A 24,713-nucleotide genomic window follows, 5' to 3' on the forward strand; every position below is an offset into this window, starting at 1 on the left:
AACAGTTCCAACTGTCAAAGTCAAAGTGAAATAAATAGCATTTTCCCGAGATTACAAATGTTGCATGAGAATATTGGAACGTTTTCATAAAAAAAGAATTTCATAGAGCGTTTTGATAAATTGTTATTTGAAAAACCGGGATGATTTTGATAGTGATTACGTCAAATTCACTTTTGGTATGGTTACTTCGAATATTTAATTTGAGGAATTCGTAATATAGAGAAGAATAAATAAAAATACAAATTTACTATAAAACTTGTGGTACTGAAAATGGAATAATTTTGAAGATATTTTTGAATTCTGTTTCAATATCAATTTGAACTATTTTAAGAGTAAAATTGTTCAAAAAATCTGATAATACAGTCTGTTTTCCTATTCGAACTCATTTTTATTGAGAAAAACATGACATTTTCAAAGTAATAAAATAATGCTATTTATCTAATTATAGTTTACTAATGTCGTATCTGGTGCGCGGGACGTGATGTCGCGTGGGAACCTACGGCAGGGCCACGGAATCAGCGCACGATACGCAAATAAAACACGGTAATTTATAACAAAATGTAAAAACGCGTGTATTCTTGTTAAGATCCGGAAATAGAGTGACGATGGCACAACAATCATTTTGACAGCAAACATAAAAACATCGACGCGTTGTTCTGCGTCACAAAGTGGCAGACTGGCAGCCACTTGTGAGCCAGCGACGTGCGGAAAGTGGGGGCACTCCGCGCACTGGTTCTGTCCACAACATCTCCCCTCTTAAAACAGCTGGTCGGCTCTTGCAAGCGCTGTCGGTGCACCGGAGAAGAGTTCCAGCTGCGACGAACTCGTTGAAGACGACGACGCAGGGATTAGAGATGGTGTTGCACCGGGTTCTTGTAGAAGCAGCGATCCAGATCGGGTTCAGGTTGCGCGCGTGTTTGGTTCAGCTGGAATCGCAGGTAGAGAAGAGGGCGGTCGTGGCGTCAACTGCATCAGGCCCAATGGTGGCAGCTCGGGAAACGACGCAAGCTTCCACTCACCGAGCAGGACATCCAACGGGAGCGCTTTCGGTTTGGTCGATGGCGAAGCAGCAGGTCCGGCCTTGAAGCAACTTCGCAGTTGGTTGATGTGCGAGCGTGTGTCGCGTTCGTTGCCATCTCGCACGGCGATGCTTTGACGATGGTATTCCTTCTGGCGCAGTTCGGGGCCAAGCACTGCAGGTGCGCAGCGGTATGCCGACAGAAAAATGTTCAAAGTTCCTGCAATAGTGCCTCTCCCCTCCGAAATTTTCTTGACGGCACGCTCGAGAATGTCCACGACTCGTTTTGCTCGTCCGTGCGGCTGGTACGGGGCAGTCGCGGTGTGGTAAACACCGTTTGAAGAAAATTTGACACTCGTGAACTGCGTTCGGTTGTCGTTCACGATTAGGTTAGGCTTACCGAGTTGAGGAAACATCTGGCGAAGGATGGCGATGGTTGCGAGGGCAGAGATGCGACGCGTACGGACTACGTAGTCGTCGTTGAGTGGTTCCGCAAAATCCATGCAGCTGCGCTGCCACGGGCCAGCAGGTTTCGGCCATGGCACAGGAAGTGAGTGCGGTGGGGACCGTGCTACGGAGGCGCACAGCTGGCATGCTTCCCCGTCGTCGAAGTCGGCACGGGTCTGGTAACGCTGGATCTTCGGATCAGCGGCTTTCGTTGGCCAACCCTCGAATACGTACCGGAAAATCTTGCGGAGTAGTAGATCGGGCTGGGTGCTGATGTCCTCTTGGCGAATTCTGGCGATAACGAAGTCCTCTTCTGGTCGTACGTGCTGGTTGATAGGTTGTGGCACGTCAATGTGGCCAAACTTGTCGGTGGAGACGTACTGGGAGGCGAAGTCGTAGAGGAGCAGGTACAATGCGATGCGTTTCCGGTCTGCCTTGAAACCGACGATGTGTAGCAGCGGCGCGTTGTCGGGACGCGTCGTGTGGCCGTAGTCTTGGAAATGCTGCAGAACGGCTTTCAGGTTGCGGTCGTGTTCCTCCTGGGTTGAGCCGCTGATGACGGCGTCTTCGAGATGAGAGGACGCTCCGGGCTGTCGGGCCAACATGGTGGCCATGCTCTGCTGGTATGCACCGGGTACATTTTCGACCAGCAGCGGGTACAGGCGCGGCTGTATAGCAGCGTTGAGGACGGGTTTGGATCCGATGACCTTCCGCACCCCGACGATCGGGGTGGCCGACTTCGAGTTGTCGATCGGAGTGATGATGTTGAACTGCTGTTGCTTGTCCGGATCGCGGTCGACGTTCGCAACCATCGCGTACGCCACCGGACGTTTCGGGCAGACGGTCGGTCGGTGGTTTTCTTTCAGCTCCAAGTTCACCTTTTTGCCGAGTTCCTCGTTGAACACCTTGTGGAGGACTGACTCGAGCACCGGCGACGGGTCGGGGAAGCTGGATACGTGGAGCTCGGTAACGATGGTCGGTTCGTTGCGGGTGCTTCCGGCGATGGAGGTGTCACATCGGAACTCGTCGTCGAGTGACAATTCCGTTCCAGAAGCCGTGTTTACGCGAGCAGAGGGTGATGATAACTTTAGGCCGCCGGATGCGGCGTCTAGTGGAAGTCGGATCGGCGTCCCACCGAAATCGACCGACGCGCATCTCCGCCATTGCTGCACCGAGTGCTCGTTGATCACCACCGCGTGGCTGCGGACCGTGTCCGGCTGGAAAGCCTTCGTGTTCCCGGGGAGCGTGTCGACGTTCTGCGCCGGGTCTGGAGGCGGCTGGGCTGCGTCTGTTGTGAACCGCTCCATGAGATCCTTTTGCTGCTGGACAATCTGCTGCACTGCATTGGCCAGCTGCTCGAACGTCTGCATCATCCGGATCAACTGCTCAGGAGACCGCTGAAGCTGCTGCTGTTGAAGATGTGCAAGGCGGAACGGTTCTTGCTGGAGCTGCTCCCGACGTATTTGAAGCTGCTCCAGATCGGGGAGCTGGGCATGCCAATCGTTCATGCCGCTGGGGCTCCTCCTTCGATTGCACGCGGGTGCCGGATTTGTAGGTTAGGTGGAGCCCACCTTCGTAAAACCGCGGAAAATCCGGCAAATTCGACAGATCTCGTCGCCACTGTCGTATCCGGTGCGCGGGACGTGATGTCGCGTGGGAACCTACGGCAGGGCCACGGAATCAGCGCACGATACGCAAATAAAACACGGTAATTTATAACAAAATGTAAAAACGCGTGTATTCTTGTTAAGATCCGGAAATAGAGTGACGATGGCACAACAATCATTTTGACAGCAAACATAAAAACATCGACGCGTTGTTCTGCGTCACAAAGTGGCAGACTGGCAGCCACTTGTGAGCCAGCGACGTGCGGAAAGTGGGGGCACTCCGCGCACTGGTTCTGTCCACAACAACTAACTTTTAAAACTATTCAAAATTTGTCGAAAACTGCTTCATAAGGTACTTTGAACACTTATCTACCAAGGTCAACATGGTTTCATACCATTCCGTTTGTATTTAATTCGTATTTTTAATTTTACTATAAAATCATATACCTATCATAGTCACCCCGGCTATCAATGTCACCAGTTTTATGATATGTACAACTATTCAAAATATTTTTAAATGAAATGAAAAAAATATATACCGTCAGTAGGGGTGACTATGGGTCAAAAACCGATACACCTCTCGTAATTTCTTAATAACAAAAACAATTAAAATAACACCAAAAATCTTTTATCGTAGAATTGTTCTTAGATAGTTTACTAACATTTTCCCAAAATATGGTGTTATTTGATGGACTCTACCTTAAGGGGTTACATACATGTAAATCGGCAAAAATTTCAGAGGTTGGTTTGAGCACACACTTAAACTTTTTTCAAAATCTGTTTTCAGGGCATTAAAATATTACTTTTCATCTATTAACATGGCAAAACTCTGAGCTTAAATCGTCTCTAACTCAGTTAAATAATGAAATACCTTCATGAAACTTTCAGGAGTGTTTGAAAATCATCTTTTAAATGGATTTAAAAAATGTTCTGTAATATGAAATTTTGTGATTTTCTACATGTATGTAACCCCTTAAATGGCAATCGTTTGAAAATTGGCCCAATCTCACCCCTTATAGGGGGTTACATTGGGTCAAATGAAACTAAAAAGATGCTCAAATACAAAGATATGGTAAAAACAAGTCATCCAACAGTGTTTCTTGTTCGAGGGAATCGTATTGACATGCTAAAATGTTTGAAGTAGAGTTTTTAAAACATTTGGGTACTTTTTGATCAATTCCAACAACATTTTTAAAAAGTTGATTTTTCGAGAGGTCATTTTTGGGCAAAAACGTACTTCAATTTTAGACAGCTGCTAAAATGACAGGATTTGTTCTAGGAACGGGATTTTTTCAGCAAAGTTATCTCAAGATGTCCCTTGCACAATCCTATTAACAGAATTTAGTTTCATTGAGAACCCTGAGAAATGGTAAAATCCGTAAAAAATCACTTTGACCCAATCTCACCCCCCAGACCCAATGTCACCCCCACTGACGGTATATAAAATACGAAAAACGTAGCTATTCGGATTTTTTCCTTACTCCTCCACTGACGTTAGCAAGATACTAGTTTTCTCTTTGTTTACAATTTTACTTTAGCGTAGAATCGTCATCCAACACCTCTCACCAGATGCCGCAAGCGCAAAGCTGCCATCGCAAACTCCTCTCACTCGGCAGCTTACTAATGCAGCCATAACCCCAAACAAATCTCTTCACCTCGATGAGCACATACCTTTTCACTTCTTTTAAATCCCACCCATGCAGCACCACCCACTTGACTTCTTGACGGACCGAAAATAAAACCAAAATAATAACTTCCATGATTTTCGGATGAATTCTGAAAATTCCGCCAACCTCGACACCTGTTCACTCGGGTCACACAAGACTTTCTTCTCCGATTCGCTTTTCTGGTAGCTGACTCTATTCTTCCATTCTGTTTTCCTGCTTTTCTGTGCCCCGGCTCAAAGGCTCGATGTCACTAATACCACCAAACACTACCCCGCTCACTGCTAGCCGGAGGGCGCAGCGAGGGGCCATATTTGCTACGTTCTCATCGTAAACAAAACGAAATCAAACAGCAAAAAAACACTTTCCCTTTAGATTTCTGACGAAAATCCATAGTTTTTCGAAGCATTGCCTATCCACAAATTGCTTCCACAACTAGGTTTCACAAAATAGGCAGATTTTCACACTCGAAATACGCGAATAAAATCGAGTCTAGCGAACGACGAAAAACCGCGTACACTCGCGTTGATGGCCGGGTTGCCAATCTGGAGCGAAAAAAAAAGAATCGCCGTCAGTTGAAAAAGAATCGCGCGATTGAAAAGTTCTTTTTTTGGTTTGCTTTGTTTCGGGCGCGTTTTTGGGGGGAATTGGAACGACTGCGGAAAGAGGAAAAGTTCCGAATGTTCGAGAGGTTTCATCGGTGTGTGTGTGCGCCGCAGAGACACACAAAGTAGAGCGAAAAAAGAATCGCCGTCAGTTGAAAAAGAATCACGCGATTGAAAAGTTCTTTTTTTGGTTTGCTTTGTTTCGGGCGCGTTTTTGGGGGAAATTGGAACGACTGCGGAAAGAGGAAGAGTTCCGAATGTTCGAGAGGTTTCATCGGTGTGTGTGTGTGCGCCGCAGAGGCACACAAAGTGGAGCGAAAAAAGAATCGCCGTCAGTTGAAAAAGAATCGCGCGATTGAAAAGTTCTTTTTTTGGTTTGTTTTTTTTTTTTTTTTTTCGCGCTGACATATAGGATAGACCATTAGCGCGTGTTTTTGCATATATATTTTTTTATTCGATTGTGAGTAGCGAGACCTCGCGGTTACTCTGCAACGTGTTTTCCGAGCCTTTCATTTGATATTTTATTTTTCATAAGTCCTTCTTTTATCATCGTTGATTGGAAGGCACGCCGCCGGTTTAGTTCGTTTAAGTTATTGTTTTAATTTCATTAGAATCGGTTACGTAGTGTCCTGTTTTCTTTTTGTTGATAATCGTGGATCGTAATAATTTATTCCAACTGGCAGTTCTAGTATTAACTCATCAAACTATCGATTTTATGAAGAGTAAAGCGTTTTTTATTTATTAATTTTAAAATTTGCACGCGTTATCTTAATTGTACAATTAGTAAATATATACTGATAAGTCCAGCCCATAGCACTACTGCTCGGTTGGCACGCGTTCGATTTAAAAAACTTTCTAACTAATCAATAATTTATCTTTCCGCAGCCGGCTGCCTAAGATTTAAATTTTTCAACCGATAAACAAAATGCTCATGGTCACATCACTGCCACTCGTGAATCCTGACCTCATACCCATCTACTAACCCCCTCAAAACTCATGTGATACTTTGTCGGAGAAGCAGTCGATTGGGCGGTCTCTATCACTCAAGTATCGGACTAACATTCCCATCCACTTCCCCGTGACTCTACCACTGGTCGTGGCCAGCGCCGGTATTGATCAGCATGATAGGGGCCTTTGAGAAGTTGCGAAGCGAGGAAAGATAGCACCCACTCATCTTCCACGGCTCGTGGATGTAACTTCTGGAGGTCCTGTTCAATAACGGAGTAGCAACTGCGGGTGGGCACCTATGTTTATGCTTAATTTTACTTTGTCCCAACAACATTGTTTCGCTTGGTATTTATTTGAATTTTAAAACATAATTTCAAAATTTTAACTTATATTAAATTTAGGTAGTTTAATAGTTTTTATTAAACAAATAATACCAAGAAATATTTTGTCCCACAATTTCTAAATTTAAATTTAAGTCGTTTTGAACCAAACTCCTGATTTCTTTAAAATTCATTCAAATTTCGCAACTCAAAATAAATGCATCTTCACTAGCATCTTCATTTATTTACTTAAACTTAAATTTTATTTCTTTGGGATTTTCAAAGCGCCTTTTTTCAACTATGCAATTTTTAAGACAAAAACAACAACCAAAACAAATACAAACAATTCCAAAAACCGCTGAAAAAATTTACCACCCGCAGCTCGGCGACTTCTCGAGCACCTATCTTGGCTACTCGACGGATCGCCGATGAACTTTTTATTCGCTGAATGAACTCGAATGCTAATTTAGCTTTAGCTTTGCTACCCGCGGTGCGAAAGTTGGGGTGCAAACATGTCGGGAGCAAAACGGATGAACTCTTTTAAAATTTTGGAAATGACATTTTGTTGATATACGCAATCAATTTGGACATATAATGCAATTAGAAGCATGTTCTATCATGCTAGAATATAGTTTCATTGATTTTGATCAACAAAACGGCTAGAATTTGAAAATGAATAAATCAGATCCCCGCGGTGGGCTTGATTCAGTTGCCAAATTAGCAAAGAGCCTATGTCTGGAAATATTTTTATCCGGATTCCACGCGCAAAAACAGGAAAATGACGAAATCGACAAAAAATCAACTTTTTTCACTAAAACTGCGATAACATAAAAATTTAAGCGATGACCTATACATGTCTGGGTACCAAAAGTTGCGTCTTTCAATTACGAAAATTTTGTTACTCAGACATGTATAGGTCATCGCTGACATTTTTAAGTTATCGCAGTTTTAGTGAAAATAGTGGATTTTATGAATTAACATGAATAAAACTCTCGTGAAGCATGATTAAGGAGGAGGATTTCTGGAAAGTATAAAACTGAAAAATGTAAGTAAATCACAATGATTAATCTGATTTATTATCTGATTAAGATCAAATTCAGTTGTGTTGATTTCGACACCGTCCGAACAATAATCTTTTTTTTTTTGTTTGTCAATCATTTAGAAATCTTGAAAGACGATAAAGCTGCTGTCCACATGTAACGGAATTGAAAAAAATCATCAATTATTCAGATGAAACTGGCTCACAATATGAAAATTGGTTTAATATGATCAACCTTTCAAACCGTAAGGCAGATTTTGGAGTTTTTGCTGAATGGCACTATTTCGCTACCGCACATAGCAATAGCTCTAGACCCCATGAGAGTTATTTCATCTATAACAGCCAGCTCCACATTTGTTCTCACTTCAAATAAAAGAAATAATTTGATAAAGTGGGAAGAAATGAGGAATTAGGAAACACTTAAAAATAATAGAAAAATGAAATTTTTTTGAAAATTGAATTGTAAAAACTCTGTAGCATTTGCAAATATATATTAAAAGTTCAATTTTTACTTAATATGGTTTAATGACACTGAGATCATGAAGATCAGTGCATTGAAAATTACCCAATAAATATTCCTTAAACAAAAAAAATATTGTTCAAGGTATTGATTATCTCAAAATCGTATAAAATTATAAAAATAATTCATCAGAGGCGGCGAGTGTAGCCGATTTAGGTAATCTCAAATACTCAAAACTTTAAAATTCGATATCTCTGGAACGAAACAGTCCTTCCTGTCGATAAGTGATTCTTATGTAAAATCGGACGGGGAATACGATGGTGAGGTCAAATTTAAAAAAATAAATAGGGCTGTTTTGAGATACGGCCGTTTAAAGTTTTCAATTGCGCAATACAGGTAGAAAACATATTGTAATCTAAATTTACAATAAAACAGAAATGGGTTCTACGTCCAATTTCCTTCAAAATTGAGTCTAAGACCGACCCTCTAAGATTTGTGGTTCCTGAGTTATCGTCGTTTGAAACCAGAAGGTTTGGTCAAAAATCGCCAAAAAGTCGATTTTTTGGGGAGGTACAAAAATGGAGGGGGTGGTCCGATTTGGATGAAATTCGGGATTTTTGCATGTTTTGATAGTCTCAACAGCTCTGCCAAATTTGAGCAGAATCGGAGATGGTAATTTTCAAATTTGCATTTTTTCTTGCACACTTCAGGTGGAATGACCCATATTACATTTAATTTTATATCTCGAAATAAATATCGAAATATATCTTGAAAATTATAATAAATATGCCAGGAACGCAGCGCAGCGGATAGCAAACGAAAACGACGACGACGACAAAAACTCCAAGCAGAGAAACAGTGCGCGCGCTTGTAGGTAAACAAGCAGGCAGGCGAGCAAGCTCGTGAGAGAGTTTGAACCTGAGAGAGAGCACGTGCGTGTACGAATTGGAATTAAACATCGTTGTTAGGTAGCCCCTTACAGCTAGCCGCGCAAAAATGGTCAGTTTTGGGCGATAATAACTTCGCGAGAAAAAAATCCTAAAAATATGGTGTCTTCGGGAAAGTTGTTCTAAATTTTATGAAGGTTCTACATTTGAGAAATGGTAAGAATAACTATGGCGCCTTCCACAGGTAAAATAGTAAAACAGTTGCTTTTCTCCATACATTTTGACGATTTTTTCCATACAAACTTTAAGCGATTGGTGGGAGGGGTTCCCGTGGTCAGAATGAGCTCAAATTTGGAATTTAGCCTAGTGATGGGTCAATCTTTGATTTCAGGGGGTAGCCCCAAAAAAGTCCGGATTAGGACCACCCTAGTGAAGGTGGGTCTACGAGGTCAAATTAAGTTCATTTTTCGAGTGATTTTATAGCCTTTCCTCAGTAAGGCGAGGAAGGCAAAAATAAAATAAAAATGTTCGGAGTGTTTCATCTTTAATTAGTCTATGGTTTAAAGTTGAAGGTTATTATTGTATTCACATGTTGTTTGAAAATTTCCCTTGATATTTTGTATTTTTGATGCTTATATTTTAGATCATACAACTCACCTTGGGACCATTTCATCCTTTTGTTCGGCATGTCCAAGGCGTCCAATACCACCAAAACCCCAGCTGAAAGCTCGATTTTTAGAATCAATGGCAACCTGCAATCCAAATAAATTATGAAAAAAAAAAAAACAAAAAAAAGAAAGAAAATTAAACTAACCGAGTGGTTATTGCCACATGCAAAGTCTACAATTCTGATATCTTCCATGGGGGTAACATGACCTTCTTTAGTCTTTTCAACGTACAAAACAATTTGTTTTGGTGATGTCTCAAAATGAAACGACATCTTAGTGGATGTCAAGAAATACTTTCCGTCGGTATTATGGCCAAGCTGGCCGTATTCTGGCAATCCGAACGAATACAAGTTACCTTTAATATCCAAAATCATAGAAAAATCTGCTCCGCATCCAACTTTGATGATTGGTGGTCCAGAATAGTTGAGGCGTGTAGCTTTAGAAATAATCGGCTGAGTGTTGCCGACGCCACACTGGCCACTCTTGTTGTCACCACAGGCGTAGACACAGCCAGTATCAGTAAGAAACAATGTGTGGTTTCTACCACAAGCTGCCTGAATAATATTGAACTCCTCAAGACCTGCGACCAAAGTCGGCTTTTCAATTGTTGCTAAATCAGACTGACCAAGTTGCCCATGCTGGTTACGACCTAGAAAATAGTTATTTTAATGGCGCCAATGTTAAAAATTTCAAATAAACTAAATCATTCAAAATATGCTTACCAAAGGCTAGCGCTTTCCGATTCATGTTTATCAAAACGGAATGAGCCGAGCTACATCCGCTTACTGCCGAACGATACTGAAAAATAAAATAGCATTTTATGAGGTAGTAAACAAGTTCAAAGCAAGGCCATTTCTGGATCATCATTTGAAAGTCCGTATAAGCATTTTGACAGATGAAACGTTTTTGCAAATTCTCAGGCTAAGGGTCACTATTTTACATAAACGGAAAAAAGTGATTTACCATTTTACACTCATATTTTGTGAAAAATAAACCATGCCTGAGAATCTTAAAAATAGATGTTTTCACCAAAATGCGTATGCGCCCTTTTGTCGTTTTGGTTTTTACCATATCAGTTGTAAAACGATGGAATGTGTACAAATTAGGACGGATTTTCATGACTCCTTTCGCCGAAGTTTTCCGTCCAGTCATATCCCATGTAACCATTCCAGCAATCAGTAACCTGCCGGGTTCCTTATCAAACGTTTTAAGTAATGGTTCTGGTAACATTTCCATCTCTTCGTGTGGTTGTAGCAGAACCTCTGTTACAATCGCATTGTTTTGGCCGTCATCGCTCAGATCAGATTCGTAATCGTCCTCTACTTTTGATTTATTCCGCTTAACGCTTTTCTTTGTCGGCTCAGATTTGCGTTTAGACGACATAGCTACGATAATCTACAAAAAAAGGATAAATAGACTGTTAAGCCAGTGTTTTTTTAATACAATCTTATTAGTAAGCATCCGTTAGTGTGCGTAAGGGTGTGTTCTCATAACTCCTGAAATTACGTTAATTCGCAAAAGACGTCTTTGATTAACCCTTACATTGGGATTATTGGAATTAATCCTACGCACGAGTGCAAGCTGCAGTCAAGTGCTCCATCGTTTTTCCGAAATTTTTCGCCGTAATTTACCGTGATTAGCCGCGAGTTTGCTCCACCAGCATGCCAAGGGCCGGCAGCGGCAGTTCGAGTGCGGCCTCGAAAAACCCGCGAAGTTCGTCTACCGGTCGTGTGAAAAACGGTAAACAAACCAACGCCACGTCGACCGCCATCGCGCCGGGGAGTGTGTGCGCTAAAGGATTCGACCCGAAGTTATTACACCCTAATTACCGTGCCCAGGGCCGCAGCCCTAAAAGGCTCGGTTCATCTACTTCCGGCAATCTGTCGACCGATGGCGCATCCAATGCTTGAAAAGGGATCTATCACTGAATGCGACTGCTCGATATTCGACTTTCTGTCAGCGATCATTTCCCAAAACGATATTTGATCGCTGACACACAACGCCTATCATGACCGTCGTTGCTTGGCGACGGTCAGTGACCGTAAACACGAAGACGAAACGAAAGAAAAATGCCTCAAGCTCAAGCAGCCGCCCGAACGAGACAACGTGCTCTTTCTCTCGTTTTTGTCTCTCTCTTCCTAATGTATGCCGCGTGGTGACAGGAGTCATATGATTGCTATCATTGGAGAGATGATCGGAATCTCGGTAGAATGTCAAACGAACGCTCTCCAAGTGATTTTTTTCCTGGAGGGAAGTCAAAGATTGTGTGAGTGACTTTGCGTAGCACTCATTCCTTTGTGTGTGAAACGAACGAAAGTAGAATGTAAAAATCAGGTTGTCGTGGTGAAGACGATTGGAGTGTTCTGTCAGCTATCACCAAAAAAGTCGAAATTTCGCAAGCCCTGGGCGCATCAACATCCGCCAACATTCCCACCAGTAACCAGTTCGCGAGACTGAGTGAAGAGGAAAGCAGCTACAACAACACCGACGGTAGCACTACCGACGACGACAACGACGATGAACGTGCACGAAAAAAAGTGATTTCGCCAATAAAAGTAATTACTCCAAAGGAACGACGACCACCACCAATGTTTGTTTGGACACGTTGGCGGACGATGTTAACGAGCAGCTCACGGTGTATTTTTTCGAGACCTCAAAGATAAAAAAAAATCGGTATGTCTGATAAAATCGGTGCATTCATGTTGATATCACTCAAACTTCTTATGAATATGCCTTGGGGACTCTAACCAACTATATTTGACCCATTATTGACCTCCACCAAAAAAAAAAAAATCGAACCAAATTTACCAGATTTCTGGCATTCTTTAAAATTACTCCAAAATCCAAGCTGGAAACCCCGATACGACCGAAAATAAATCTTTTCTTTGTACAATTTGTCATGAAATTACAGCAACACATTGCCCGGATACGAATTTGAGCATTAAACAATGCAAACCATGGATCTTCTTATATTATCTATATATATATATATATATATAAAAAATTTCGACGGATTTGTTCGAAAGCGAATCAGTTCAATACGAAGCGTCGGATTGAGGTGCTGCGTTGGGTTCGTATAAGCCCATGGAAGGTTTATACGCTAACTAATTGACACTTTGGCCACTCTGGAACCAATTCCGGAGCATCGGCAAAATGTATGGAGAAAGTTACGTATCACAGGAGGCTGAATTAGCAAACAAGCAAGAAACCAAAAAAGGGCAGGACGAAGTTTGCCGGGTAAGGCTTGTATTTAATAAATAATCTCACAGCTAAAAAAGTAGTAATCCAGCTGCGTGTAAAAGGCCTGGGTGTAAAATAAATATTGCATTATTTTATGAAATTTTATGTGATTTTACACCCTGAAATATGTAGCCCATCAGTATGGGAAACCTAATAAACCGAAATGTCAAGCTCATATATGCGTTTATCCTTGCAGCATTTCATCGGTCTGATGGCCGAGTGGGCTAAGGCGCCAGTCCTTAATGTTGGTGCTGGGTTTGAATCCCGTCGGTTGCAACTTTTTTTTTTTGTGTTTGCAAAAATTGTACATGCAGTGTGTAATATTAAGTGTTTATTTTGATGAAGGTGATGTGCATGCATTTGCATGCGATTTTACCATCGGATTTTTTGCTGTGTAGAACAACTTTTTTTTTGAGGATTATTTTTCGATTTTATGGAATACAAGCTCTTCCCGGCAAACTTCGTCCTGCCCTTTTTTGGTTTCCTGACGTTTCTTACTTGTTTGCTAATTCAGCCTCCTGTGATCAAAATTTGATTTTACGCATCTTTTCCCATACAATTTGCCGATGTTCCGGAATCAGTCCCAGAGTGGCCAAAGTGTCAATAAGTTAGCGTAAGAACCGAGGTAAGAACCTTCCTTGAACTTATACGAACCCAACGCAACAAAGAGCACCTCGATCCGGTGTTCCGTGTTGAATTGATTCGCGTTCGAACAAAACCGTCGAAATTTTATATATATATATATAATAATAGATTTGCTCAAAAAATCACAGAAAATCGGTGCATATCACTCGAATTTCTTATGAATATGCCTTGAGACTCTAACAAACTATATTTAACCCATATTTGACCTCCAATAAAAAAAATCGAACCAGGTTTACCAGATTTCTAGCATTCTTAGAAATTACCCCAAAATCCAAGCTGGAAACCCCGATACGACCGAAAGTAAATCTTTTCTTTGTACAATTTGTCATGAAATTACAGCAACACATTGCCCGGACACGAATGTGAGCATCAAACAATGCTAAACATGGATTATTTAATAAATAAGCTGTTTATTACCCAATAGGTTCCGAAAATTATGTTTTCAATCCTCTTTTTTTATTGGAGGTCAAATATGGGTCAAATATAGTTGGTTAGAGTCCCCAAGGCATATTCATAAGTGTTGTATTCCACAAATATTGTTTAGCGTGTAGGGACTTTTGCTTCACCTATAAAATACCATCTTGAACAAGGAAATCGATATGTCATTAATAAAGTAGCGAGTGAAGATAAAACACGCGGTTTTCGATACGGGATTTAATTCGTCTTTTATTACACAAAATCCAATCTAACAATAAGAAATTCGAGTGATATAAACATGAATGCACCGATTTTCTGTGATCCCATAAAATCGAAAAATAATCTTCAAACAAAAAAGTTGTTCTAGACCCCCGACGAAATATTTCGCTAGACCCCGCAAAATATCGAGAAAGAGCCCTTCTTTGACGGTGCCAAATATCAGACATACCAAATTTTTTATCATTTGTTTGTTCTAAAAAACACCGTGCCTGGGTCGAAACCTATCGACCTCTTGCTTATTACGGTGGTAGACCCGCAGGAACCAACTTCAGGGAGTTTTAGATGATCTTAGATATCCCAACATATCAACAAAGTACTCTACCATACCCACTGAAGCTATTGGCATATGAGCCGGAGTCGAAATCTATCGACCACTTGCTTGTTACGGTGGTAGACCCGCAGGAATCAATTTCAGGGGGTTCTGGATGATGTTGGATATCCCAACATATCAACAAAGTAGTCTATCATACCCACTGAAGCTATTGGCATATGATCAGGAGTCGAAATCTATCGACCACATGCTTGTTACGGCGGTAGACTCACGGACCTAAACTTCTGGAAGTTATTGATGACCTAGGATATCTGAACAAATCTACAACATCCGGTTCGAACAAGGTTGCTGTATTTGAAAAGGCATTCGTATAAGATTCTAGTTAGATTACGTTTCAGAATTCGAATTGTATTGACTGGTTAGGGACCATCCATAAACCACGTGGACACTTTTTTGGAAATCCCCCCCCCCTTCGTGGACAATTGTCCATACAAAAAAACATCTTTTTGTATGGAGCGTGGACAATCGCCATACCCCCCCCCCCCTCTGAGGTGTCCACGTGGTTTATGGATGGTCCCTTACCTTGCAACATCAGTTTATGTTGCGCTACATTTTTTGGAAGTGTTGGCAAAAAATATGAAAATTGACCAGATTTCGGCTTTAGTGGTACCTTAAATCATATTTTATAACAGGTGCAAGTTATTGGTAGGGACACTACTGATCTAGGAAAAATAGCATTTTGATAAAATGAGCCTTAAAACGAACCCTAAGCGTTATTTTGTACTTTCCAAATATTATAAGGAAACAAAGGTTTAAAAAAAAACTTCATTAAATCTTATGCCCCGTGGCGTTTACGTTGTTTTGGCGGTTATGTGGTAGTAGAATCAGCTAATTGCATTGCTAGCAACAATTCCTCATACTGGAAATAATCAAAATTGTAAAAATTACGGCCTTACTAGCGATTGTTCCTCTTGCCCCACCTCTGAAAAACCCACTACCACAAAATTGAGCACTTTTGTACCACACACGGACGACACGCGTGCTCTACGATAAATTGAGCGCCAAAATTTGGATATTGGAGATAGGCCAACTATGTCATTGTCAAACGATCGGGCGTCAAAAAGCGATCGTCCATGATTTATTGCAGATTTTTCGAATGAATATTTCTCGAGAAATGATTGGAGAACGAAGCTTGATTTAGAGTCGGAGCCAAAAGCAAACCCTATACCTTTCTTAAGTAAGAAGGTGTAATGAACGGGTTCCCTGTCAACTCAATAGGAATTATATTCGAATCGTTTACGTATAGACGTATCCAGTTTGAAATGGCCGCTAGGTGGCCAATGGTGTTAGAAATGACAGCTTCCATGTATTTGAATATGAGAGCTCAGGAAAACTTAATTTTTAAGCAATAAAATGATTATTTATGATAAAAGTATTGATTGATTAGGTGCACAAAATGTGTCTAGAATATTATTAAAATAAAAACTGTTCGAAAAATTTGCAATTGAGATAAGTACACCATTCGATTCAGCAGGAATTTTGGGCACCAAAAATATATAGTTTTCATATGTTAAAGCTATGAACAAGATTGTCCGTTCGACGCATTGGTGAACGCAGAACGCTGTGCCAGTTCGATTTTTCCATCAACTGTCAGTCAAACAATCTACAGGGGTTGCTTTGTTCAATGGTCGATGACTGGCAGGCTATGATGACAGGCGCAAAATTTTGCGTTTGCGTCCAGGCCTGACGGACAATCTTGTTCTTACCTTAAGTGTTTTATTTTAGAAGAAAATTAACAAAAAGTATGAAAATCGAAACATTTAGTATGGGAGCTGTCAAATCTCTCACCATCAAAAAGCAGCGTTGAGCTTTCGCTGGATTTGTCTATTCTGTTTCAAACGCAACAACCGATTCCGTGTACGCACCGGTTGCTGCGTTTGAAACGAAATACATGAACGATACGTATTAAATTTCATTCCAAAATTCCGATTGAGTTGACTCGGTTATATTCATATTCGCTTACGAATAAACAACCGCAAAATTGATAGTCGCACGAACTCTTTAAACTTGAACCCTCTAATTACATTTGATATAAACATACGTTCAAAACTAAGGGTTTATCTTTATCTAACATATTTAAAAAGTTCCGAATGTTAGTCAACGTTTTTAACATAAACTTACCGATTTTTTTGTTGCGAATAGCCTTTGTTGCTCGACTACACGAAAATTCAAGAATAAACAAGCTGTCAGATCCTCTACACGGAGAATCAGCTTTACACTTTTTGCAGTTCGATTTTACAGTACCGACTAGTTTCAACTCTCGAACTAAAAAAAGTGTAAAATACGAACTGCTTTGTGTAAAAGTTACATCTTTACCCAGTCAAATCAATCCGAATTCTGAAACGGAATCTAATTAGAATCGTAAACAAATTCCGTTTCAAACGCAACAACCGGTTCGAACACGGAACCGGTTGTTGCGTTTGAAACGGAATTTGTATGCGATTCTAATTAGATTCCGTTTCAGAATTCGGATTGATTTGACTGGGTAGGTGCCCGAACTGCAAAAAGTGTATACACTGAAGATAAAAGGTGCAGGTGGTTGTGTTCTACATGACCAATATGACAAAGAACTTTGTACCAAACTCTAAAAATCATGCTATTTTTATTTATATTTTTTAATTCTTTGCCAATTTATTTCATCCTGAATAATTATTTCTAATTAAATATTTTCAATCAATGGCACCTCTGTGGATATAAATTGCCCATATTGCCTCAAGTCGAATGGTTCGATAAATGTCCTCCCGGTAGAACCTTCCCTCAGGGCCATGGCCACTCCGGGTGTGGCCAATCCAGTCAAAATGGCGATTTTCACTACCAGTATCAAAAACCATGCATTTTGATACCCATATTGCCCCAAGTCGTATGGTTCGGTTAATGTCCCCCCGGTGGAACCTTCTCCAGGGCACTGGCTACTCCGGGTGTGGCCAATCCTGTCAAAATGGCCATTTTCACTACCAGTATCAAAAACCATGAATTTTGATACCCATATTGCCCCAAGTCGAATGGTTTGATAAATGTCCCCCCGGTAGAACCTTCTCCAGGGCACTGGCCACTCCGGGTGTGGCCAATCCTGTCAAAATGGCCATTTTCACTACCAGTATCAAAAACCATGAATTTTGATACCCATATTGCCCCAAGTCGAATGGATCGATAAATGTCCCCCCGGTAGAACCTTCCCTCAGGGCCATGGCCACCAACTTTCATGAAATTTTCTACTCTACAACTTTGCTTAAGACACCAAAGCCCTACAACGTCAACCAACAGAGTTAGTTTTTGGTTGACACCCTGGAAGATCGTCACCCTATATGTCAATAACTTCACAGACAACAGACGTAGCGGCTAGAACAAAATAATTTGAAAATCGTGTGTAAAAACATGGCTGCCGCATCCTGCTAATCTACTAGCGCCATCTGTTAGCCTATTGCCACTCTCTAAAGCAGCCATGATGGTTTTCTGAGAAGGTGTGTTTGAAAATGCATCACCCAGAAATGTTTTAAAAATATATTATTTCAATTTTTCGAAATAAAAATTAAAAAGGTAAAGATTATGTTTTTATGCTATAGTAAATCTACTTTAATTATTAATTAACACGATTCACGAGCACATGGAAGTTTTTTTTTCATTTAATTATCGATATTAAAAAAATTGTCTAGTCTGATGCTTTTTTAAACACAGCAACCAAGGCCGCGCTTGAGGCTGTCAAATTCTTGCTGGTTGTGTTTATAAACAAAACCAACAGAGGTGAGCGAAAAGGAGGGAAGACCCGGTGGAAATCGGGAGGATGGGCAAGCGTTTCTTGGAGGATAAAAGATCCGTAACCAGAAACGAAACAATCCGGAACTGTCGAAGAAGGAAAAACAGCAAGGTATGACACGGTAAAGTCTGGATGTCATCAGCGCCGTCAGCAAGAGCTATGATCACGGCCAACCCCGTAAACGTTTTGGCCCCAAACGACCGCATTCCGAAGATTATCTCCGGAACCGACAAACCAACTACCACGATCATTTCAACGCTCACCTTCAAGACATCTTCAACGCCCTCGAAACCCACCCCACCTTCAAGTGCAGCCACTTCCGGCAAACCCTCGTCGCCATACCAAAGGCCTGAATCTTGAATGTTCTCCCCGGCATGTCAGATTCCCCCACCGGATTTCTAGTGCAAGCGATCCTCAAACACCAGAACCAGAACAAACGATTACAAACGTTGAAAACCAACAAAATGTAAAATGACAGTAGGCGGAAAGTGATATTTTGACAGCGGGCAATGTGTCAGGGCAAAGCGACTGCAGCGCCACAAACGGATTGCCACAACTAAAAAATCTGTAGCGATGATTTACACAAGGGAAGAATCGAGCCCAAACGTCTGTTGTCTGTGATAACTTTAAAAGATAGTCTTTATCAAGTACAACAACTCTTCCGAAGATACCATTTGGCTAGGACGTCAAATAAAGGAGTAATCAATTTATTCCATTGCCCTGGGGAAGGTTCTACCGGGGACATTTATCGAACCATACGACTTGGGACAGTACCAAAAACCATGAATTTGGATACCCATATCGCCCTCCCGGGAAAACCTTCCCGTAATTTTTACTACCAGTATCGAAAACCATGAATTTTGATACCCATATTGCCCCAAGTCGTATGGTTCGATAAATGTACCACAGAGTAATCCAGAGGGAACACTGCCATTTAATTTATATGGTTGCGTTACGCGGTACATCCCAGTCACGACGTTCTAGCAGGATTCTAGCAGAGTTCTTACAAGGCTGGATATTCTTAGAGCATTCTAGCAGAAATGTTCCATCGTTCTAGCAGGATTCTGACAGAACCAGCTCTGCTAGAATATTTCGTGACTGGGATCATGGTACATCCCCCCTTCAGAAAAACCCTTGCATGAAGTGCAAAATCTCAGCAATCTTACACGGAGAGACCGGCCGGGGCAAATATAAGAAAATCTTGGTTAATTTAACAAAAAGTATGGGTTAATTTTTTACACAGCTTTTTTTCAACAATCGATTGTTGATTTTGTTAACCCGAAATTGCTGACCACCGGTAATTAAAATTAACTAAAAAAAATACTTGGAATTGCCATTTTAGTTGGTTAAATGGCCGAAAAAAATTCTAGCAGTCGACTGCTAGAATATTTTTTTCAGAAAATTAACTAAAAATTTCTTGTTTTCAGCTGAAATATTGTGGAATATTCTGTTAAAAACTGGCTGGTAAATGTTTTTCAACTATTTTTCAACAATTTTTTTCGTTGTATCAACCGAATTTTATTTGCATGCAGCAAGTTATTAGTGTTTTATAACAAAACATTACTTAATTAGACATAATTTATGTAAGTGTTGATATATTATGAATACAAAGAGACGAGTTGTTCCTTTTAATTCCGCTATATATTTTTAATATCTTGACAGATACGTATTTCGTCTACTACTTGCAGACTTCATCAGTGTTCTGACTCGACAGTCGAGAACAGAACACTGATGAAGTCTGCAAGTATACACGGAGAGACCGTGCCCAAAAATTTTAACAATTAAAATTGTTGATTTTACTTTCGTTAATTTTAACAAAAACGTACTTGTTACTGCCAATATTCCGTTAGAATAACTAAAATTTAGTATTAATTTAATAACCTGTTTGTTGAAAATGCTAGAGGCAAAAAGCTAACAGATTTCCCGAACTCGAATGAACGTGCTCGACTGTTAGCTTTGGTTTTAGGAAAATAAAAAAATGTTGATTGAATATAATTTACATTTGGTTGAATTTTTAAAAGATGAACTTGGGTTTGTTTACGTCTGTCATTTGAAGTCAGGATTCGAACGAGAGCGGTCGATTTGTTGAGTTTGTGTTGTTAATTATGAAGTGAGAGGATGTGAAAGGTGAAACTTACACTATTTAGCTAATGTTGAAGTGGCACATCAAAGTGTTGCAACTGGGGAGGTGGAATTGGTGAGTAGGTTTGTTGATGATTTCTTTGCAGGTGATAAACTATGAAGAGCAAGAGGACGATTTGCCATGAGGACCTCCAATGCGAGTGAGTTGAACATGTTAGAAGAATGTTTGATGGAACGAGAGGGCAATAGAAAGGAAATGCGGGCCGACTCTTCACGGATAGAGCAAAAAAAAAGCAAAGTAATCCACTTTAACGACCCCCGGGTCTTTTGTGGTCTCTGTTGCAAGTTTCTGCTCATTTCTAGGCGTCCGAAGGTTATGTGTGGTGAGTCACTCAAAACCTCTTTTACGCAAATGGACCGACGTTTTACTTCCCCATCCGATAGAAGGCGTGGTCAGGCAAATCTCGTCTCGAAAAATGCCACCGGGTCCGTCTGGGATTGAACCCAGGCCATACTGGGATTCAGAGGCTACCACGCTAACCACTAAACCACCGGACCCGGTGGATAGAGCAGCCCGTTATGTTGCTTACACATGGCATTTTTAACAAAATGTTGGATAATCCAAGTAAGTATGGGTTTATTTTTGCACAATAATTTATCTAATGTGATTCTTATTAGAAAACTGAATCATTAAAAAGCTTCGTGCTTACGACGGATAAAATCTTAATGAACCATTTTTTTCCAGAATCATCAATTATAAAAAACATAGAAATGCAATGTGTAAGCAACATAAACAACATAAAAAATAGAGATGAAGTAAAATATAAAAAAAATAAAAATATATAAAATATATAAAAGAAGATAATTATTATCTTGAAAGTTTTGTTGCAATACGACTGCTCAATAAACTGGTAAGTAAAACTCAAAATATTTTTTTCAGGAATCGAAGTACGTTAAATAAATTGAATCAAATGCAATGAAAGTTTGTTGCCAAAAGTAATTGTTAAATTCAGGGCCCCGGCGATGGCCTGAAAAAAGCTACCGAACAACATTGGCAATATGGCGGCGTTTGTTTATAAACATTGCGAAGTGTAAACACGATTTTTTTCTTGATTCAAAAGTAATAATAGTTTTAGTTGCTGCTGCTAAATGTAAAATGCGTTGTATTTATGTGGAATTTTCGCAGAATCACAAGATACTGCCGGTGATTGCGACTGCAGCAAGTCTTCTACTAGCAGGTATGTTCTTTTGGTCGATTGTTGAGTATATTATGAGTACATTGAAAATAAATCTTTGTAGCGCTGGTTTGCAGCAAAAAGTACCTGCTGGACGCGACAGATCTCTGATGCGGGAGCTGGAGAATGTTCCTAAAAGCGAACGAGCCTGTGCAGTGCTGCGTCCACCGGACAAGGAATGGTTTCGCTGGAGGATTTGGAGCACGTTCTGGGCAAGTTGCCGCTGCGGAAGCTGGAGAATGAGACAAACAGTGAACGGGCCGGGTCAAGAACGCCCCTGTTCGGTGCTGCTTCCATCGGCCGAAGCAACGTTCCACTTGAAGAGCAGGAGAATGAGACAAGAACGCCCTTGCACAGAGCTGCGCCCTCCGAACGAGGCAACGTTCCGCTGAAAGAGTTGAATCACGTTCCGGGGATGTTCCGTTGCGGAAGCTGGAGAAGTTGCAACACAAGAATGTACTTATTTCAAGAAAATTAAAACTGTAAAAGATAATAGTTTGTCTACGTTTTTTTTCAAACATTCGCTCCGAATATACGTATTTCGAACAACAAGAAATCATTGCAAAGCTACATAGTTTTGAAGCGAATCCGACTACAACTCCCGCTTCTGGAGATTTACGACTCCAGCACTCCAAAAAGATCCGACTTAGAAACCTACTCTGACTCCAACAACAGCGTCCATACAAAATTGACAAAAAGTAAGCCTACTATGGCTCCGACTGCAGATAATTTAGCGATTTTGACTCCAGCTTCTCAGAATTCATCGATTCCAACTCCAACGCACCAAAAAGACCCGATTCCACCGGTTCCAACCCCTTAGCACTGATATATTTATTTTAGGCAATAAAATACAAAATAAGTTTTCCAAAAAGTGTATTAAATGATGAATGCCTCCCAAATTCAGACAAAACAAAATTTAATTATTGAATTTATACTGGTATAACGCTACCAAACTATAAAAGCAATTTATTATAATGTTAAATTCGAATAAAAACACTTTTTAAAAGTAATTTCCATAAAAAGGCACAAGTTGACAAATTAGCAAATTACCCCGAATCAGTATTTATGATGTGCGATATTAGGGTAATTCATCCGTTCCAGACTGTCAAAATTCCAAAACGTCAACGCGTCCACCGCCATTCTTCGGTACGCAGCTTTTGTTCCTGTATGACGTTTCGAGGCGAGGCCCTGGTTAAATTAATGCGAAAAAATTGCTAGAGACATTCGACTGTGGTGAAATGTTTTTACTGTGGGATTGTGAAATATGACCAGCCAGACTTGCCTCAACTGCATCCAGATTCCATAATTTGGACCAACAGATGCATCAGAGGAGCAGCAGTTGCAGCGGCACCAGACCGCAGCGCCACCGAGGAGCAGGTTGACATCGAAGATACTTGTATATGTGTGGCGTTCGCAGTCGCTCTGCAAGTTCTTGCTTGTGTTGGTGCTGACGTGGAAGAGCTTTATTTCTGGTGAGTACGTTCCAGCTAATGCGCGTGTGTGCGTGTACTGAAATGTGAGTAAATTTCAACTTGTTTTTAACCCTCCAACGCCCATGGTTGCTCTTATTGACCAACATATAACATCTGAATAACTTTGAAATTATTCAACATTACTATTGTTTTTTTGCAAGGGTCCTTAAAGCTCTGGGTTTCCTAATATTTCTGGGGCATTTTCAAATTAATCTCTAGATTATGTTGTTAATTTTATAATAAGTGGCTAACGTTGAAAATCTCGATTATGCTCTGTGTGTTGCATCTCGTAAAATAACATGTGTAATTTTGTTTTGATAAAATCCACTCATATTTTATTTATCCACAGAAAGCGAGTTGTGGCGCTATAACCATGGCAAAAGTGTCCAGGGCATTGTGGAAATACAATGTCCCATCCCCGAGGGTCCCGGAGCACCAAAACTTCTTAGCATGGTGCTCCCAACGATTAATTGCTATAACTAATAGGAACGTGAGCGGGGGATCCCCACGTTTCTTCCTCCCCTGTAGATTCAGAAATGCATTGCTGTTTGAACACTCGTGCTCAAACTCAATCCAATTCAACGAATCATCTTTGCGGTTAACTTTACGCAGTTGGCCTGGCCGCTTCGACGTTTGTGATGTTTCAATGCATGTTAATGCAATGGCGCATTGCAAATGTTGATAATGACAAGAAGATGCTAGGCGTCAATCAACCTAAGGCATTCTCCAGGATGCCCTCGAAAGACTGGCTGCGCTAGGGTTAGATTAGATTAGATTAGATTAAAAGTAATTGTTAAATTAATGCAACTTTGGTAAGTAGCATTATTGATATTTCTTCTTTCCTCAATATAATTTCATTTATTTACGTTCCTTTTTTCAGTTTATAGCCGAAATTAAGAATTTTGTATTACATTACTAATACATTTCACATGTCTATTTGCAGCAAAAGGTTCACTTTAGTGAAAATTCTGTTTCCAACCACAAGAAAAATAACTAAACCTGAGACCATTGTAGATGACTTATCGGATGATTTCACAGTGATGGTAAGTGGATACAACACTTAATTTTATACAACATAATAAAAATATAAGCTTAAAACTTGGTGAAAATTTTGCTCGATTTCTATTTTTCAGGAATTCATGTTAAATTAAACATCATTTTCAAATATGTTTAGAAAAATTTGTAATATGGGTCATTCCATCTCAACTGTGCACGAAAAAGTGCAAATTTGAAAATTACCCTCTCCGATCCTGCTCAAATTTGGCAGAGCTGTTGATACTATCAAAACATGCAAGAATCCCAAATTTCATCCAAATCGGACCACCCCCTCCATTTTTGTACCTCCCCAAAAAATCGACTTTTTGACGATTTTTGACCAAACCTCCTAGTTTCAAACGGCGATAGCTCAGGAACCACACATCTTAGAAGGTCGGTCTTAGACTCAATTTTGAAGGAAATTGGACGTAGAATCCATTTCCGTGATCAAAATGTTGATTAATTTATTTTATCTACCTGTATTGCGCAATTGAAAACTTTAAACGGCCGTATCTCAAAACACCCCAACTTATTTTTTTTATTTGACCTCACCATCGTGT

General features: G+C 40.5%; 1 protein-coding gene across 3 annotated transcripts in view; it reads right to left on the minus strand.

Annotated features, from left to right (window-relative positions):
• Window positions 1-16,851, minus strand: part of LOC6048445 (protein RCC2 homolog) — an 89,224-nt gene extending 72,373 nt beyond the window's left edge. Inside the window, exons 1-5 of one of the 3 annotated variants that reach the window (XM_038257405.1) lie at window positions 16,697-16,851; window positions 10,732-11,058; window positions 10,386-10,461; window positions 9,810-10,312; window positions 9,653-9,747 (exon numbers count right to left, since the gene is read on the minus strand). In XM_038257405.1, the coding sequence (XP_038113333.1) occupies window positions 9,653-9,747; window positions 9,810-10,312; window positions 10,386-10,461; window positions 10,732-11,046 (989 nt within the window). In that variant the 5' untranslated portion in view covers window positions 11,047-11,058; window positions 16,697-16,851. Of the gene's footprint in view, window positions 1-9,652; window positions 9,748-9,809; window positions 10,313-10,385; window positions 10,462-10,731; window positions 11,059-16,538; window positions 16,672-16,696 lie in introns of those variants that run through there. The other 2 variants (XM_038257406.1, XM_038257404.1) reach the window with 2 other exon arrangements.
• Window positions 16,852-24,713: the final 7,862 nt, after the last annotated feature.

Source organism: Culex quinquefasciatus, chromosome 2 (assembly GCF_015732765.1).
Source record: "Culex quinquefasciatus strain JHB chromosome 2, VPISU_Cqui_1.0_pri_paternal, whole genome shotgun sequence".
Lineage (NCBI taxonomy): Eukaryota > Metazoa > Arthropoda > Insecta > Diptera > Culicidae > Culex > Culex quinquefasciatus.